This window comes from Dermacentor andersoni, chromosome 9 (assembly GCF_023375885.2).
Source record: "Dermacentor andersoni chromosome 9, qqDerAnde1_hic_scaffold, whole genome shotgun sequence".
NCBI lineage: Eukaryota > Metazoa > Arthropoda > Arachnida > Ixodida > Ixodidae > Dermacentor > Dermacentor andersoni.
The window spans coordinates 47,010,700-47,030,607 of NC_092822.1; the positions used below are offsets into that span (position 1 = coordinate 47,010,700).

A 19,908-nucleotide genomic window follows, 5' to 3' on the forward strand; every position below is an offset into this window, starting at 1 on the left:
TGTCTAGGTTTGTCTATCAATATAGCTCGATCACTTGTTAAACTTTGTTGCTCCATCAAAATTGCGGAACTTTTTTTTTTTAATTAGCCAGGATTTTGCATTTGCCGAGTATAAATTATTGTCCATTGAGTGTGTTTTGCTATGTTTATTTCTTTTTACTTTATGTTAGTGATTTCTTTAACTCTTTCCTTGCCGTAGGAGAAATGGCCCTATTTCTTTCTTTCTCTATTAATTTATTCAAAACATTCCTTATGGAAATGCTTTGGGGGACACAACAAAAGGCAGTGTTTTACTCAAATGTGTTAGTAATAATTTTTGTTACATACTATCATGGTCGTCCATGATTTGTGTTCAACGGACATTGTAAGGAAAGAGCTAATGTCTCAGACAGTGACCTAATGATTATCCTAATTACTTAGTGACCTAACGGGATTTTATGCTATTAAACACACAGTGATCATACAATAATTTCCAAGAGTTGTCCTATATATGCTGTGGGCTTTTCACATCGCGTTCCATGGAAAGTGTGTTCGCAGACATTGCTGCATCCGTATTTGCAGATCCAGCTTTGCTCTGCATGTCAGTGTTGTTCAAAACATGGTTGTCACAACATGTTTTCGGTGCATGCAGCATTCAAATGCATGGCCTTTGAGAATACTTTGTTTCCATGAGGGCATCAATGAGGCGTACGGGGTAGACACCTAAAGCAATAGGCATAGCATTAGCACGACAGATGCAAGAAAGGTGACAGGAAATATGCAATGCCCACAACTCGTTTATTTCAGGAAGGAAGGCAGGAATAATAAGCACATTTACAAAGGATCATGTGCCAGCTTAATGGCAGTTTGTTATCAATTCCACATGCTATATTAGGATTTGTCATCAAAGAAATCAATTTTGGCAGAAAACGGTGAGGTCAACATGTCACTGATACTATACATCCAACACATGTTCCTATTACCTTTATGGTGTCGTCATGTTAATGCAGCAGGTATCACTTTAAAGGGGCACTAAAGAGAAATACTGAGTTCAATCTGAGTTCAAGAAATACTGCTGAGTTCAATCTGTGGCCTATTAGAATACAATGTAGTCCATCTTTGCTGATAAAAAATTATCTAGGTCTTAGCAGATGCCATCAAAGTCCACGATGTTTTGATGAGCTGGGGTGGAAACTTTAAAGCTGCGTTGCCACCTATTTTTGAGTCTCTTGTGGCTTACTAAGCCTCCTTTCGTGGTGAGAGTGACGTTTTTGGTAGTGCAAAAGTGTAATTTAAAAATTCAAGTGGACTTATTTTTCTCTTTAGTGTCTTTTTAAGTATGAAATGACTAACTCGAGAACAGCTTCTACTGTGAACGCCACTTCTTAGTGGCACCTGCCAGTTGACAGGCAGTACCTGTCGGGAGCTCCCCATGTGCAAATCGTGGTGCAGTTCATCAACAACATGGCTGTCTGCCTTCTCTACCTGGGCCGGCTGAGCGAGTCAGTCCACCTGCTAGAGTCGACGATGCACGGTGACCCCGCGCTCTGCTTGCACGAGGGCTACCTCTTCAACGTGTGCACTCTGTACGAGCTGCAGTCGTCCGAGGCGGTCGCCAAGAAACGCAGCATGTTGAGGCTTGTCGCCAAGCACGCGGGCGACGGCTTCAACGTGGCCTCGCTCAAGCTTCAGCCGGCCAAGACGTGACGCTGACTGGGCAGCACGCTGTTGTAGAAAGTCTCGCCATGCAACAGGCTATGCATCGATGACAGCAGACAGTCGAGTCTCCTGCAGACTTGCGTTAAGTGCTGTTTACGTCCCTTCATTACGTGTGGTTGATGGTGCACATCCTGATGCGCAAAAGCACATTGCCTGTCGGGCTGATATGGTGTATCAGCCAGTTTCAAATGGTTAGGCCGCGTGGGAGCATTGTGATAGATGTCAAGGAAGTAGAAATGCAGACGACACAGGGACGAAATGTAAAGAGCACAGAGAAGCTATAGAAAGAAGTTCAAGCGCAGTAAAAGACACAGCAGTGCAGTAGACACGCATTCACTTATTTTGTCAATGTCGTCTATTGCACTTGAACATTCTTCTCTGTGCCTGGCCAAAAAGGCCGGACCTCTACGTTCTTCAAGCTGCACAAACATGGCACGCTCTTTTGGAACCTTTAGTTCGTTGTCATTTACAGAACTGTTCTTAAAGGAGTAATGTGAACTCCATCACTCAACTTTCACCATCGTGAAAGAGTCAATGCACATGTCAGTTTTCTGTCGACTTGTGTTATGTATGACATGTATGAGCAGTAATGTTGGCTCGTTCTCTGCAGTTAACCATTTTGTGTACTGGTACTAGAAAGCATTGGTCTGCCGGTCTGACACGGCATACCAAACATATTTAAAATAACTGTCGACATTCAAGTATCATCCTGAACCTCAAGTTAGGTTCGATAATTCAGCTTGATGCTGTGTTTGGCTACCTTCCACGATAGGTTTAGCTCAACTTGTACATATTAATGTTGATTGGCTATCAGTTTAACACTGCATCACATGCAATGTGGTATAATTAGTCATAGTAATCAGTGTCTGAGGGCAAGTCTGCCACAGGCCTGTTGCTTTACTTTGTGTTATATATTAAGCCAATATCTTAGTTGAATTCAGTTTAATTCAGAACTTTCATGATGTAGGAAACAATTGCTTGTTGCTTTAACATGGTGTAATGCCTAGTTATGGCTAATCAGATATAACTAATTGTATTTAATGATTTAAGGATTGAGTGATATTATTAGTATGAACTATGATCAGAAGCACACATTCACATTTTATATACCATATTTACTCGATTCTAACATGCCCTCGATTGTAACGTGCACCCATGTTCCGTGATTAAAAAAAAAAAAAAAAACGCCCTCGAATTTAATGCGCACCTCATTCTTTCATACAGGAATACAACTTTCTCTCATTTGGAAAAACAAAGACTTACTCCCAGTACACTAAAGTTGCAATAAATAAAAAATGTCGCAGTTTCACCCGAAAGGCGAAGCATTGATTACGATAGCAAATTAGTAGACATCTATACGAAAAGGATAGCACTTTTATCAGCCGTATAAATTTTTAAGCATTCGCTAACTAACTAAATTAACAAGCATGGTGTCGCACGCACACAAGCGAGCACGAACACGCCTCACGCAATGACCGCAGAAACTTTATCAAAACGCTGGAGTGGGGAATTGCAGTAGCAGGAGTGAGCGAATTGACCTTTGTGCGGATACGTGCACTAAGCAACGAGAACACAGCGCGGTGCGCCTAGATGCGTAGACTCTTGTCTCCATCGCAGATCGCTTTCACGATAGGGGCCGCACGGCCGCATCGTCCGTCGCAGCCACCAGAGTAGAAAGCTTCGCCTGTTTGCGCCAGTCCTGCACGCAAGCTTCGGGAACTCCGAACGGCCATGATACGGCCTGATTTCCCTCCGTCTCCGCACATGTGACCACTTTTCTTTTAATTGCGGCATCGTGATGAACTCGGCATGTCTTTGCAGTTGGCACTACCATGTTGATAGAGCAAACACGGAAAACGGGAAGACCGGGAAGACGGACGGTGCACTAACCTAAGCACACATACTATAGCACATGGAGGCGGCCATTTGGAATTCCTATGGCAATATGGTAACGCAAATTTAGGGTCGTACTCGATTCTAACGCACAGGCTATTTTTGGACACGTTTTATCGGAAGTGCGTGTTAGATTCGAGTAAATATGGTAAATTGTATTCTACGATACATAGCCTACCAAGGTGGATTTGCAGTAGACACACTTCTGCTGTTGAATTTCCTCTTTGCTTCAAAATCCTGTGCGACCACTCTTGTCTAGCAGCATCAGTAACTATTGCAACGACGCATTTTACGTGCACCATGAAAGCATGGGCGAAGTGTACATGTTCAGTGTGTCTTCTTTTTTCAGCTGATGTATGACAGTCCACATGTTACATTGGAAATGTTCCATGAGATATGACAGTGTGTGTAGCAAGTCAGTGGTTGTACTTTGATGATCATGCAGATACTATGTATAGTAAAATAACCTGAGCCTTCATGCAAATTTTATTCATAATCCACCTAATGCTGCACTATATGAACCCCCTGCTCTAATAAAGCATATAATCAGACTAACTAGTAATGTTATCAATGCTAGCAGAAACATTAATTTGTGCAGTACTTTCTTTATGCGGGTACAATATGCCTGTGTCAGTTTCTAGCATGGAAAATCTATCTAGGAACTTTATCTTGGTGTTACCATAAAGAATGCATTGGTTGAAAATGTTAAGCTCGGAATATCTCACAAAATGTTTTGAACTTGTTCATATATGGAAGTTTCTTAAGACTAAAGTGTCAATGAACAGTGGTTTATAAGAAAGATAGGTTGACAGCACTGCTTTAATCTTTACTGTGTTGTCATGAACTGCTCTGGTTACTTGCGTTGTCATGACAATGCACTGTATCATAGCCTCCTATATACTTTCTGTGCCTGCTCACTCACTGCACTTCCCATTCTTCTGCACACAAAATGCATGAAGAAAACGCAGTAATCTTATCAACTGTTGGTAGATAGACCCTTCTTCGACAACGTTTGATACACTTCCAATGTCTTTACTCAGGTCTAACTGAGGTCATCCTTTGGCAGGTTCGAAAATCGTGGAGGCCCCCCTGTAGACATTTAATTGTCATTAACTTGAAGTCCTGCACATCCAGCCCTATGCCCTTAAGCACGCCTATCGATTGGGTAGCCCATACTCCGCATTAGTTTAACGTTACTGTTGATACTATTGAACGGTGTGGTATTTGCATGATCAAACCTGGGATCGTGTATTTGTTTCTCTTAACATCATGGGCATCTGAAAGTGGCATTCGCATTCCGATGACCTGAACATCCAGTATCAAAGCTTGGTGCTCTCTTGTAATTACTAGCTTGGGGATCCTTGTGCCGTTCAATGTTTTGAAGTGTGGTTCCCTCACTACTTGCCATCCCAATTCCGTTATTTTCTTCTCCAGATGTTCTAGAATGTTGTCGTGTCTTGTAGCACGGCTGTGATCCATTCGATGACACCTTCAAAGGATGTGGCCGAGAGACTCGTCGGATTTGCAGGACAAAGATTGGTTTCACCCAATCTTGGTCGTAAAAGCTTGTCCACATTCCGAACAGACTTCGTGGCTTTTTGGCTCGGTGGTGGCCCTTTCACTCACCATTACTATGTCAACCAGGATAACATTGTCGAAGCAGTTTGCCACTGCCTTAGCACCTTTCGTTGCGCCTTGACGACTGCCAGAGTTTTCGTTCCTGTTAAGGGATCCCCCGCAGCATGCAGGGGAATTTACCCCGCTGTCTGAGGAGGACATTAGGTTAGACGGTAGGCAAACCTGCCATCGGCCTCTTGGCCTGGCCCCCGTGCTCAACCAGGCTGACTCCTGCTGGTTTCTATCAGCCAATCCGCACGCAATCGCTGTCATGGCCTCACCTGGTTCTGGAGAGTTGGAGGTGGCCGAAGCTTGCACATTAGGATCCTGCCTTCTCAGGATTTTGGTGTCAAAGTCAGAATTCAGGCAAGTCTCCACCATCGAAGCAACAAGAGTGGATGTTTGGCCTGATTGTTGTTGTATATGAGGACGCTCACCAGCATTTATGCTCTCAATTGGCTGCTGTTCCTCTGAAGCACTGTTGGTACCTCTGGTGCTGTCCATAGGCCTGTTCTAGTTTGACACCTCTGTTGATGCCCCTACCAACAGCCTATGCTTAATCTGAGTCGTGTGCAGACGTCATTTGAAAGTGAGCTGCCAGGTGACACCTGCAGCCCTGGGTAGTGCACATAAGGAAGTAGCGCCGTCGTCTCGCTACTAGTGTAGTCAACATCGCAAAAAGCATGGAATTAACACACCCAAGTAATGTGATGTCATATTAGGCATTCAGTCCTTCCTAACGATGCCTCTCAACCAAGCTGCTTTCGCGTCACTGTCATTAGCGATCTCATGAAACGAAGTGCCAGGTATGTTACGTTTACCATCAGAGTTGCACTTTGGAACACAGCAGTAAGCCATGGCATAATAAGAACACATAAAAATCTCCAGTTGCAGGACCGCAACAGAAGTTTTGGCATACAAGCATGTGGCAAATTCCCTGCACACTACCCAGGGCTGATGGCACCACCTTGTGGGAAACTGTGTCAACCTGTCAACCGGTTTGAGAAAGCGGACGGTGGCTTTGCCACCTTCAAGCAGGCACAGAAAGTATATAGGAGGCTATGACTGTACATGTGTGTAAATAGAAAACACGAGAAACAGGTATATGTTTGTGGACCACGGGTGGCTAAAATGTGATTGCTGGAATGGAATTAAATGTGAAGTTATGGTCAAAAATACTCTTGCATTGCGTTTTGGTTTTGTGTCAACAAATTGACACAAGCGGTTTTTGTTCCATGAAAAATGTTAGGTTCGTTAAGTTGGAATGCTTTGTGGTAGATCACCGATTGATGAAATCCCCTAAGTGCTGTCACAATGCATCTCTCTCAGGTGACAAAATCAGGAGTTCATGAATATTTTTATTTTATTTTGTAGTTTTTTTTTTGTGTTCTTTCTTTTTTCACATAACTGCTGAACACAATGTAGACCAAGGCATAGTGCACCGGATTGCTCAGTCTTGCTTGACTGTGGAGCACCGAGATTCAACTGAGAGTTCGTGTTAGGTAAGTCATTTCCATGTGTCAAAATAGTTTCGATTTTATTACATTGCCTAGTAGTAGATGTGCAACATGCACCATGCTTCGTAGCATGATGCCTGGTTGTGCAGCTTGTTTTTGGTGGTGAGAGGCGTTTTGAAGAGTACAAGCTGTTTGATAAAGCTGCAAGCATTGTAAGAATGTTTTCGTGACACTTTTACAGTGATGACTTAAGTTAACATTCTTCGGCCTTCAGGGCATTCGTCTGAGGTGTCACCATTGTGTTTATCTTCGTCATGTTTTCTTGGCAAAAACACTGCATTGCTACCATTATTCTGGCTGCAGCAGTGCTATAGCGTCCACTCAGAATTCCATTCGTAGTCGTCCAGCTGCGAGCAATATTTGTAGTTGTCATTATCATTGGAGCCATAGTATTGCAATCATGAAACAACCGATCAATCAGCTACTGCTGTTCAGAGTGATACTCAATGAACCTTTTCTTTGAGGTGCTTTCCTGCAAGCTTTATTTGCTCTAACTCGGTGAGTGTGGCAACTTAAATAATTTCAGCGCAACTAGGACAGCTTTTTTCTTTTTTAAACGATAGCTTTCTTTGGCATTTCCACCCGCTTTACGGCTTGTTTGTTTCTAGCCATTTATGGCCAACTTGGGATGTTAGATGTCACTAGAAATACATAATGAATAAATAATAACGTCCAATGGTCGGTTTCGGACCCTGGTCCCCCACCAGAGGAGCTTGATACTCTAACCATTAGGCCTTGGACGCATGCCAGAAAAGGCAGAATAAACTCATGCAAGCCAGAGCTTAGACGTTTGGCATGCTCGGCACGGCGCATGGGAACAATTTACCCATAAAAAGTGAGCACACCCATGTTCTAGACGACGAAGAAAAGTTGACGGGCTCGTCTCGGATACCACATTTCGATATGCTAAATTTTATTTTGGTTACAATCTTAATAAGGACACTTGTAACACCCCCGGCTTCCTGGCCAATCACCCGTAGTGAGTATCAACCATTCTTTGGTAACAACAGGAAGTTCGTTGCATGTATCTTATCATGCTGTGGCGCGTTTCTGCAAGGTCAAGCGCGATTCAACACATCCTTCAGCTTGCTCTGCAACGCCCACCATAGTGGCTGCAGGACACGCTCTTCACTGAAATCTTCTGCGTGTCTGTGTCATAATGTGCATGCTATCGCTTACAAAGATATAAACCCAAAGTTGGTTCTGCGAGTTTCCCTTTTTGTGAACAACTGTGCATATTAATAACTTCCTCCTGTGGTTCAGTGTAGGCCACATTTCATTTCTTCTGCCAGAGCACGATCTGAAATCAAAACACTTCAGGTTGCTCCTTCAGATAATGTGAAATTCACTTGTGGGTGATTAGCTCATTGCTTAGCCCATAAAGTGATGCATGCCTTAGGCGCCGTGGCACCAGAATGCGTGAATAAGTGCTTGCAGTTGTTAGAAAGTCACTCCACACAAGTTTGCTTGTACGAGTAAAAATACTTTATTACGAAATAGAAAATGTTATAGAAAGTGTCTGTGTTGATCTATAAAATACTCTGTAGAAAAAGCACTGCATCTTGAAGATCATAAAAGCTTGCTCCAGAAGAAAGGAACTTTTCCAGGCTATATATCGGCATGAGAAATGCAGTAAACAGAACAACGCATAAAACAGTACTTTTTGCCTTTGTATATAGTACGCCGTACATGCAGGGGCGCTGTGCCTTAAAATGGCAAAAACAATAAAAACGACGACTGGAAAGAGGTTTGCATTCAAAACGCCAATGCACAATAATGCCTCTTTGAAAACAACTGTTGCGAAATGTTGACACTATTAAGCAAAATATCCATCCATAAGAAGCATGATTTCCGCAGCAATCCTTAACATTCTTCAGCAACAAGTGTAGAGAACTGATAAACAGGCAAAAAAAATAACAAAACAAACCTGCAGTAGTGCTTTTCCAGTTCTGTATCGAGACAATAGCAACTGCAGGCAAAAATTACACCAAAATAAACCTGCAATCTATATTTTTAAGTTGTGTATCGAGACAACAGTGACTGCAAATTCAGAGCTACAATGCCATTCAAGCTCTCTGGTGGATTCTCCAAGGAATCACTCTTTTCATGATTTTATGTTCAACACCATCATTGCATCATAACAGTTATATTCAAGAACGGACATTAATGTGCTCTGATGACTGGACATAAACTTTTTTTTATTGTTCTTGCCATCCTGTGGTGGCAACCACCACAAAATATAATCGTGCCGTCTTGAATAAACAACAACAAAAAATAGGAGCTTATGCGAAATTCTGATGCTGTCGAGCACAAAAACCATTTGGAAAGAATGATTCCTTGGACGGTCTTGCGGTTACCATTAACGGCAGGCTGATAAACAATCAAATATAGCAAAAAGTTTTGAAGTGGTGCTTTCTTTAGTTACTGTCACACGTTGATATGACAGTGAACGGCAAACATCAAGCTGCATCGCTACTCCAGAGTCTTTGGCACAAATGAAGAGACTAGATGGACAACTTGATATGCTCTGACTAGGTGCAAGACTTCAGAGAATTGTTTGGGCTCAGTAGTGCAGAGAAAATAACAACAATGAAAAGAGAAAAGCTCGAAGTTTCATGCAACGTGGTCTGACCATAACTGGGAACAACACAACCAGCAAAAATGGTTTTTTGAGATGAGACTAGTGTTCTTTCGATTGCTTTTCTTTCTCGCGACCTTTTCTCGAGGTTCGTCAACGAAAGGTCGCGGCACAACCCTGACTACACTCAACATCCAACTGAGAACAAAAAAAAGTTATAAGCTCGGAGAAGAAAAAAAGTAAACAGGCCAAGTGCAAGGCACGCACTGCCGTTCACCCACAAGCTAGTTTGTCGTTTCTAGAAAACCGTTGGGGTTCTTCTTTTGCCAGTTCCACATGTCCTTGCCTGGAAAATGAAAGCCACAAAGAAAAACAAGGTTGTTTGACAATGATTCGCTTGCATATTAGCAATACTGGCAGCACTCTTCAGTGCGATTACAGGAAGGGAACAACTAAATTTATAATTTCACCCTACTTGCATCTCAATTGCTGGTTGTGCGCTAAAATTGCTAACTAAAAAAACAATAATTATTGAAATGGTGTATTAAGGAATGCATTAGGAATTATCAACCAACATGTCACATTCACCACAGCTATGAATTTCGGCACGCAAAAATTATTTTGCCCTAAAGACAGTCGTTGGCTGCAAATTAAACAAAATTATGGTGTTTTACGTGCCGAAACCACTTTTGGATTATGAGGCACACCGTAGTGGGGGACTCCGGAAATTTGGACCACCAAGGGTTCTTTAACGTGCACCTAAATCTAAGTACGCGGGTGTTTTCGCATTTCGCCTTCACCGAAATGCAGCTGCCGTGGCCGGGATTCAATCCCGCGACCTTGTGCTTAGGAGCCCAACACCATAGCCACTAAGCAACCATGGTGGGTAGTCGTCGGTTGCAGGGCACTGCTTTCAAACAAATATATAATCCACTCATTTACACACACACACACACGCACGCACTTAAAAAATGTCCTCTCATCTCATTAGCTGCTTTTAGTCTCAATGCTCTGACCTGGGAAACCACAGACAGTTTGAATTAACCATATGTCCTGTTATGCCGATTCAGAGCTTCAATATACCTTACAATATAACGGGCTAATCAAAATTTTCAGTATTATGCTGGCTGTGAGGAAAGCCAAAATGGGGTGTCCTGAATTAATTTCAACCAGCTGGAGTTATTTAATCTACACGGCAAACAAGCATTTTCACATTCCGCTTCCTCAGAATGCAAACTTGGCAGCGGAATGCTGCAACCTTTGAACCACCACGGCAGGTTTATCTGTGCTAAGAATGAACACTTCTTTAATGTTAAGAAAATGATGATTACGTTTTGGAAGAGTACTCCACCAGCCTTAAATTATTCGTGGTGTCTATCTTGTGGTGCCCCTTCTATTATTTTAATATAACAGTGGTGCAACTTACACATGTCATAGAGTGACTTCTCAGCCTTCCAGCCAAGCTCCTCCTCGGCACGGTCCGGAATCGCGTACAGCTCGGCGACGTCGCCCTGTCGTCGGTCGACTATCTTGTATGGAATCTTCGTGCCGGACGCTTGCTCAAACGCAGCTATCACCTCCAGCACCGTGGAACCCTGACCTGTGCCCAGGTTGAAGGGCTGCAAACAGACAAGGTTAAAAGAAGCACAACACTTGAACGCACCAGCGAGATACAGCGGTCGGGGATTTGCCATCTGATGGCATCTCAAAGATGGCGGTGTTTGTCAGACTGTGGCAAGAAGTTGTGTTTGATAAGAGGGCTAGTGAGCGAGCACCCTGGAGTTAAGTAGAATTACTATAGAGAAATGTGGCATGGCTGTCGTTAAGCTACCATGGAAATAACGGTTAGTACATGGGTTTGTCTGATTTGTGTGCTTATGGCTTTGGACATTCTGGTCGTGTTAGTTATTATGCTTTAGCTTTCTAACTTTCCAAGAAATCATATGTTTGTTAAGAATGTGAAGGCGATCAGTTTCTCTGCAGAGACTGAACTATTGCACGCTGCTGCATTTATAACGCAATATTTAGATGAAATTGATCAATTCACAAACGGACAAAGTCGTTCGAAGCTAGAAGGGTGAAGTTTAGGCAAATTCGTGAACCAATTCTCAGGATGGCTGAACCGTTGTGCCTGCAACTCTCATAGACGCTAGTGCCCGAGCTCCCCGTGGTAATTTTTGTAGGAAGCCTTACAGTCGGCACTTATCGCTTGACACGTTCTAGAGCTTATGATCTAAATAGAGCATGGACTGCTTGTATCAAGGCATTCGCTTAAAAAAATCCATTGCTGTATGTGCATTACAGTCAACTGTAAAACAGGACACCTAGCTACTAATGACGGAATGTTTCTTTGCATTTATTGAAGGCTGATGTCATCAGCTGGACATGCATTTATACAAAAAAAGATTGCCTATGAGCCGTTATGCTCTATCTCAGCGTTAATTAATGGCAGAACACTATCTGCATGTTCCCTTTAACAGTGGACCATGCTGTACATACCAAGCATCAACATAAAAAATAAAGGTTGACGTAATAGTTCTGCGGAAACCCGAAAGGTGCAAAGAAGTACGTAATTACTGAAGGCAAAATTATTTTATTTTATTAAAAATAAAGGTGTGGCAAGGTGTCATCAAATTCTACAGCCACACTTTTTCTACTTTTTGAAAAAGATATTGCGTTTAGCACTGCCTTGTTAGTGCTCAATTGCATAGGAAGAGTCCTTTTGATCGGCATTGTTCAGTAAAGATAAAAAAGCGCAACCAACCTTGCAACCATGGATCTCTCCGGCCATGACCTTTTCCAGTGTTGCCACATGACCTTTGGCAAGGTCAACCACATGGACATAGTCGCGAACACCTGCGTTGCGGCAAAAGAGGCCTCCTCAGTTATGTACAATGTTTACAAATCTGTTTTAGGTGTTCTTACCACCCACGTCTGCCTGTAGTGTTACTGACAACAAAACTCCTTTAAAGCAAAAGATGGGCAAAGTGGCTTGGGTTGTGGCCAGTTGGCCGGCAATCATTTGAAGTGAAATATCAAACATTTAGAGGCACACATCAAAGCATGCCTTCAAGGAAAGCAGAAGGAATACTGGTACAATCGATGTAGAACATTTGTAAACCATGGGATTTGTGAAAAAAAACTGCACTGCTATGTAGTTTTGCCACTGCCCTTATTCAAGAGTGCACAGGGTCATAATACAGTTGGACCTCGTTATAACAAAGTCACATTCATTATATAATTGCCTTTGTTACATAGGTATGTTGCATGCTCATATCAATTAGAAAAATATTATATTTACTGCATTATATTGAGACTTGATTGTAAGCTTGCACATTACCAATCTCCTCTCTTGTCTATTGTTGCAAAGCTATACGATGCACATGTGCTTGTAGCATTTGCTGCACAATGCCCTTCATCAACAATAAACCAGTGCGTTACATGTGTTCAGGTCAACGAAAGTAAATGATAATTTCTTGATTATCTGTAGCCAGGCAAAATGGTGCACCTTTCAATTTCATAAGGCCATAAGACATGGGTAGCTGGTGTATTATCTGAAACTTCTTGCCAATTCCATCAAAATAAGACAGTTCGAGTAGCTGGGCCAATCAAGCACCATGTTGGCAATCAAGCTCACCTGTGCCGTCGCGGGTGCCGAAGTCGTTGCCAAAGACGGACAGCTCTGGCCGACGGCCGATAGCCACTTGTGAGAGGTAAGGCATGAGGTTGTTGGGTATACCTTGGGGGTCTTCGCCGATGTAGCCAGATTCGTGGGCGCCTACTGGATTGAAGTATCGGAGCAGCACTATCGACCAGCCCTGGTATATACAGGAATAAGACAAAGGCCACTCACTATAGGAGCTACAGGTCTTTTGTAGAAAACAGTCAATTGTATTCCAGTGGGACCAGAACTGTAGCCGAAACTAGATGAAACGTGCAAGCTCGAAGGCAGCTAGTGCAAAACGCAGTCAGAACCTTGTCATAACATAACAAGTTATAATGAACTCATAGATACAACGAACCCTGGCTCTTCGATTGAAAACAGTCACTTGTATTTCTAGTGGGGCTGGAGCTATACTTGAAACCAAATGAGTCCAAGTCAAACACAGCTGCCATGAAAAAATAGATAAAAAAACATGCGCTGCCTTATCTTTACAGCAACAAGATGAATCTCAAGTGATATTAAAAATATGCTTATAAGGAAATCAGCTAAATGAAGTTCACTGATGCAAAAAAGGTGAGGCGAGCAGACAGGACACAAGAGAAGTGGACAACACGAACACCGGCGTTCATGTTGTCCACTTCTTTTCTCTTGTGTCCTGTCTGCACGCCTCACCTCTTTTTGCATAATGAGTCCTTACCAACTAGCTCAGCTTTCTGTCGTTTGAAGTTCACTGAACCTGTCGGAAATTTGATAAAGGTCCCCAAACTATTCTTATTATCAGATTGATTGATTGACTCATTCATTCATTCGGTTTGCTTAACATCCCAAAGCACACGAGTGTTTTTGCATTTCGCTCCCACTGAAACGCAGGCACCGTGGTTAGGAATCGAACCCAGGCAAGCCATCTTAACGGGTTAGTGTAGTAGGAATTTTCAAAGTCTCAATTCCTGCGTGGTATAACTCGCGAATTGGGTCACTTGTCATATTCCTCTGGTGCGTAGTGACCAGGAAGTTGTGCTCTTTTGAAACTTCCTGAAGTTGCGGAGGGACAGTTGCCTTGACTTGTCAACACAAAAGCAAGAATATCTCCTCTCCTCCGATTTCCAGCAAAGACATTACTTGGGCACTGCAGAAATGCCCTGCATGCCGCACAGGAGAAATAACTGCCACGAGCGAGCCATGACTTATACCGCAGTGAATGTGTTAATGGAGCTCTTAAAGGGAGTCCACTGCACTATGTGCGAGATACGCAAAATGAGAACTACTGACACTGGTTCGTTGAAATTAACCACTTAAGGTGCTTTTACATTTGCCTATACATTTTCTAGTGTTTGCACCTTAATACCGTATACACTCGTACAAGTGCCGCACCCCCACATTGGAGGGCAAAACTATGGGGAAAAAAGTTCAAAACGTCCTGCTGCAAAGCGTAGTTAGTTCCATTGCTGCTAGATGACGCTAGCTGCTTTTCCATCCATGCTGCTCAGGCCGACGCCACCACGCCATTATTAATTTGTGTGGTGTGTCGTCTCGGCTGTGTTGGCAGCATTTCCAGTCAGATCGGTGGTATTTCGCCTCTAGAGGAGGGAGCCCAGTGTGGATCAGTGCTGCTCGGGGATTATGGGCCGACATCCGATGTTGTTTACTGCATTTGCGCATCCCTTACCCTTTGCTACAGTTGCGGAAACAGTACGAACCTTTAGTGGGCCGTCACTGGCCCGATTTGTGTAAGGGCCCTTCCACGACTACCGTATTTACTCGATTCTAAGCACCCCCTTTTTTTCATGATCGCGATGCCCAAAGTGAGGGGGGGGTGCTTAGATTCGAAAAATCTAGAATGACCCTTCCTCCCCCTTTTCGCTGCAACATCACGACGAGACGGGTGCGAGACATAACATTTTATTTTGCAAGCATCCAAAAGAAAAATCGGTGCAGACCGTGAGCCCACCGCTTGTGTGGGATGCTTAGTCACTATCACTGCCACTCACGAGTCCGCGCGGCTCTGCAGTTCGGCTGTTCGGCAAGATCGCGCCGCGGACGCCATTCCACCTGGGGACTCCGACGGCTCCGGCTCGATGACAGAGTGAGCAAGCGTGCTTCGCGGTCTTGGCTACGCGCTCTTTGTAACAAATAGGGGGGTGCTTAGATTCGCATGCAAACTCTTCTTCCCAATTTTTTCGCGAAAATAGAGGGGGGTGCTTAGAATCGGGGGGTGCTTAGAATCGCGGAAATACAGTATATAAGGTATACAAAAAAAAAAGACAAGTCGTAAATGTCACGTCGATTCTCCTTTAACGTATAACTCTCAAGGGACGTTCACACAAATAAGACATGCCATTTCCACGCCCCATGCTGCGACACTCACCTTCTCGGAAGCACTGAGATCCTTGAGCATTTCCTCAATAAAGTACTTGGTGCGTCCGTAAGGGTTGGTGCAGGACTGACCCGTCGGGTGGTTCTCGTCGATGGGCAGGTACTGGGGCACGCCGTAGACTGTGCACGAGCTCGAAAACACGATTTTCTTGACATCATGACTCCTCATCACCTGCATTATTTGAAAGCACGAGGTTTTGAAGGTTGAAGTTTATTGTTTCTGCCGAAACAATTGTACTGCCCACAGGCCAAGACTAAAGGAGAAACTGGACTCCCGACATTCTGAGCTCTAGGAAGTTGCGAGTGTTATTGTCATAGGAGACGAATCAACATTTCGTGTACCCAAAACATGCCTTGGCTGCACATATGCAACATGTATTCATTTTAAGCCTGCCTTGAGCACATGCCTTTTGTGAGACACATACACGGTTTATTAAGAAGAATTATGGTGTTTCACGTGCAAAAACCACAATTTGATTATGAGGCACACTATAGCGGGGGATTCCAGAATAATTTGGACCACTAGGGGTCCTTTAACGTGCACATAAATCTACAGTACACGGATGTTATCACATTTCGCCCCCACTGAAATGCGGCCGCCTTGGCTGGGACGCGATCCCGCGACCTCATGCTTAGCAACCCAACACCATAGCCACTAAGCAACCACGGCAGGTACGTTTTATTAACGATGGTTTAGCTTTTGACAACACACGAGCAGCAGCAGCCAATGTGCTGTGAAGTAATTTGTTTAGAAGTTAATTAGCCAAACATTGTTAATTGTGTTTATATTTGCACAATAATAAAATTGAAATTAATTTTAATTCCTTGCGTAATAATGTCCGCTACCGAGAGTAATCCATCTCAAGAAGTAGAACCGTGCTACATGAAATGGTCAATTCTTTAAAATTCTGTAATAAAAATAAAAAAACACCCTATACACTATTGAAGCAATCTTGGCAAGGCTGCAAGGCTGGTAAACATCCAAGTTTCTTGTCAGCAGCCTTTAAATAGCATTAAAGCAGATGACATGGGCATCTAGTGGTTAGCACACGACGTAAATCATAGACCACGGCCTCCGAGATTTTCAGAGTGTTGCAGGCGCTGCCCGATCTCAGAGGTCATGCCCAAGTGCTAGGCTTGTCCTCCATGTTCCGAGTTTTCCATAATTTGCAGCAAGCGGTAATCGTGGTGTTTTTTTTAATCTCGGTATTAAACACATTCGTTTTTTTTGTGGGCTTTTCATAATGCATCCCACTCGTGTTTCAAACCTAGAATTTTGCACAGATGCTGCTTCATTAAAGTGGAAAGTTGGGCGAGTTGGTATACATTCATAATGGGAACAGCGCAAACAAGATGACGACGGAGTGAAAGGACACAGGTCCTGGGTCCTTTCACTCTGTCGTCGTCTTATTCATTCGCATTGTTCCCATTATGAATGCTGCTTCATACCTATGCTATCTGAAACAAGGGTTTCTATGTGCGTGCTCCAACATATCACTGAAATTGGCCCCTCATTACTCGTTGAAGTAATGATCTGGTGATGTATCCATCTGACTTGTGCTTTTGTTTTTGCTACCCAGATACTTTACGATCCAAGATAAAAAAAAAAAGAAGAAGAATTAAGCGCACCATTTCCGATGCATATGATGGGTACGACCAGGTGCACGTTTCTTGCGCTTTGCCAGCATCATAAACGTGAGGTAGGCAGGCATTACTGCTTGAACTATGTGGGCATCAAGGTATTCAGAACGTGTGGCACTCACGTCAAGCAGGTTCACGGTCCCGCCGAGGTTGGTGCGGTAGTAGTCGAGCGGGATTTGCCACGACTCCCCGACAGCCTTGAGCGCTGCGAAGTGGATGACGCAGTCGAAGTGATGCTGCATGGTTCAGGAACGGGAGAGAGAGAGAGAGAGAGAGAGAGGAAAAAAAAAGAAAGCTTGAACCAGAGTCTAGTGGGGTGCCGTAGTACCAATGCTCAAATCGCACAAAAAGTTTCCTGCACGCAATTGCCAACAAAATAGCAGTTGACAGATTGTTATCTATATATAATGAAGATACATTGATGCTGCTTGTATTAAAAAAAAATATATGAAATCTTGGATACAGTGTAAGGCCTCTCTTAAAACAGTTCTTGATGGTTATGTTTGTTTCTCACATTGCATGCCAATTGCAAACATTTTCAGGCATCTGTAAACATCAGCCTAACTAGCTTTAGCTTTGATTTCATGGAAGGAGTAGATAGGCTAGGATCTGTTAATCGTAAAACTGACAACAAGCAAGCTGCAGGCTGAATGCCAATAACTCTTTATGGGTCATTTGTTCATCACATAATATCTGTGAAATTGTTTTTGGCTTTATGCTCATTGTAATTATATTCACGCTGATATGCCTGGTAGTTGTGGTACTGGCATACCTACAGAGTGTTAGTGTTTCTTGGGAAGGGCTGACAGTTTTAACCGACAGTTAATTTTAATCTGCTGTTCTGATAGCATCTAAATCATGAATTTGTCACATTCTTATTTTGCTGAAGTAATAGTTTGAACATTCTCATGCATTCGTCAGATAGCTATTCAGTGTGAGTTTTGCATGGTTTTACTTGGAAGTATGCTTGCCTTCTTGAAGATGTTGTCTATGGAATTCTGGTCATTCAGGTCAGCTTTGTAGAATGTCACAGTCTTCCCGGTCAACTCCTGAACCCTTCGTAAGCTCTCGGGCATTTTACCTGTCTTATCTGCAAGAAAAAGTAGGCCCGTCATTCTGTTACCTGTGAGAAATTCACAGACGGAACATGACCTGCTCGCGCGTCCCCAATATTCACCAGACAATTGTATGTGTTGGCAATTTTTTCTCATTAAGAGAAAGTGATGGCCAAAAAGCTATTCAGTCATGCAATAGAGACATCATGGTGCTCTTGGAAATTGCACAAGTACAAAGCTTCAGTATCTTGTTAAACCTGTTCTTCCTTTGCAAAAGCCATTATACGCTATGCAGTTCAATGCATTAAAGATGTGTGCCAATAGCACTTGTAAAATATGAAAAGCAGATGACATCAGTAGGGCAAGACTGCATATCAGTACAATATATATATACATATAATATATATTCCACCTTTCCCATTTCCCGGCTAGCATGTAACTGTCGGGGCACTTGACCAGTCATTATGTCAGCGAACTCTCGGCTGACAGCTCAGTTCGTTACTGTCACTTCACTGCTGTATATGCGTGGCAAGAATAAGCTGTCAACAGCCACGTCTACTAGGTGCCATTAAAATGTGTGCAACTAGGGTAAAAAAAAAAGCCATGTTTCAGCAGCTTGTGTGTCGTCTGCTCTAAGGAGCGACGCATGCGCGGTGACGCACGCGTAAAAGCAGTCGACGTGCGCACCGCGCAGGCAGCTGCAATCAAGTTGCAGCGAACCTGACAGCGCAGCGAAAGGTTTCTACTGCGCTACGCGCCGTAGCATGCAAGAAAATGCAAAAAAAAAAACGGGATCGCCAAGCAATCCGTACCCGGATGAGCGTTGTGGTAATTGTCCATGACGACAACATCGTAGCCGGCGTTGAGCAACTCTAGGACGGTGTGGCTACCGACGTAGCCGGCGCCTCCGGTCACGAAGATGCTGCCCTTGGTCATCACGGGAGTGTTCCACCGCTTCTGCCAGACACGATGACACCTATCAAGAAACGACCTTTGATCGAGGGCCGTGTGCATCGCCAAAGCGGTGACTCAAAGCCACGCGCTTTCCACAGTATGTTTTCGAATACTCTCAGGAAATTTGGCAATACGTTCTCTCTCCGTCCGCACGGAGTCAATTATCAGGGCTTTCACGTAGCACGATGATCGAATCGACCCAATACACCCAGGAAACTAAATTCAAGGCCCGTACACGGTGTTCCATTCATTCCACAACTGATTCCAGGGAATTCAGAAAATACTGCACTACCTGTTTAGTGTTACGTATGAGAGGTTCGAAAACTCGCAATACAGATTGAGGTGGAAGGCATGATACTCACGTCGGCTCGCTACGTGTAACGGCTGAGGAAATCGACGTCGACTGCCTCTGCGGCACCGCCACTCGTCATGATCTCGCTAGCTGTCTTGTGTTTCGGTTTCTAAGCGGTACCTCAGCGCCGCCACACAGTTGACTGCATCAACATACATGAAAGATAAAAAGTTTAAACGAATATAGATAAGCATGTCGTTTGATACTTGTCATAATGTGCATACTCAGTTTTGCAGAAGCAAAGCTAAGTATTTTAGTAAGGGCTCGAGTAGCTGCGGGAAAAAGGGTCAACAGGAAACAAAACATTCGCGGTACTGGAGAGGCAACAGGGAGCGCTTCTCAACTTCCGGTCTGTCGTCGTCGTGAGTTTGAGCGTCCAAGCTAGTGTCTGTTCGACGACTTCAATTTTTTTTCTCACGTGTTATCCTTTAACCGCGTGGTCCACACCAAGCCGATTCACCGGACTAAGCATGGAATGTCTTGTAGGAGTCGCCTTCAAGGACTTTGCGCTGCTGGCGGCCGACAGGACGACCGCGTTCAGCATCATAGTCCTTAAGCACGGTGAGT

The 19,908-nt window shown here is 43.7% G+C and overlaps 3 protein-coding genes across 6 annotated transcripts in view; 2 read left to right on the plus strand and 1 right to left on the minus strand.

Moving 5' to 3' along the window:
* The window catches only part of LOC126527981 (trafficking protein particle complex subunit 12), a 33,010-nt gene extending 28,869 nt beyond the window's left edge, over nucleotides 1-4,141 (plus strand). The window contains exon 14 of the mRNA XM_050175820.3: nucleotides 1,431-4,141. Within this exon, the coding sequence (XP_050031777.1) occupies nucleotides 1,431-1,685 (255 nt within the window). The 3' untranslated portion in view covers nucleotides 1,686-4,141. The remainder of the gene's footprint in view (nucleotides 1-1,430) is intronic.
* Gale (UDP-galactose 4'-epimerase) lies at nucleotides 2,866-19,531 on the minus strand. Of its 4 annotated transcripts, none has more exons than XM_055069060.2 (9): nucleotides 19,352-19,531; nucleotides 18,848-19,011; nucleotides 17,952-18,070; nucleotides 17,103-17,216; nucleotides 15,332-15,511; nucleotides 12,940-13,120; nucleotides 12,067-12,158; nucleotides 10,729-10,921; nucleotides 2,866-7,071 (listed from the first exon to the last, which is right to left on the minus strand). In XM_055069060.2, exons 2-9 carry the CDS (start codon nucleotides 18,969-18,971, stop codon nucleotides 7,046-7,048), a joined length of 1,029 nt encoding a protein of 342 aa, XP_054925035.1. In that variant the 5' UTR covers nucleotides 18,972-19,011; nucleotides 19,352-19,531; the 3' UTR covers nucleotides 2,866-7,045. The 4 variants fall into 4 exon arrangements, with proteins under 4 accessions (XP_054925035.1, XP_054925034.1, XP_054925033.1 ...); XM_055069059.2 differs by lacking the exon at nucleotides 2,866-7,071 and adding an exon at nucleotides 8,187-9,648 and having other exon boundaries at nucleotides 18,848-18,989; XM_055069058.2 differs by lacking the exon at nucleotides 2,866-7,071 and adding an exon at nucleotides 8,187-9,648 and having other exon boundaries at nucleotides 18,848-18,992.
* A 167-nt stretch (nucleotides 19,532-19,698) lies between these two features.
* Nucleotides 19,699-19,908, plus strand: part of LOC126527987 (proteasome subunit beta type-2-like) — a 30,621-nt gene continuing 30,411 nt past the window's right edge. Inside the window, exon 1 of the mRNA XM_050175829.3 lies at nucleotides 19,699-19,902. Within this exon, the coding sequence (XP_050031786.1) occupies nucleotides 19,812-19,902 (91 nt within the window). The 5' untranslated portion in view covers nucleotides 19,699-19,811. The remainder of the gene's footprint in view (nucleotides 19,903-19,908) is intronic.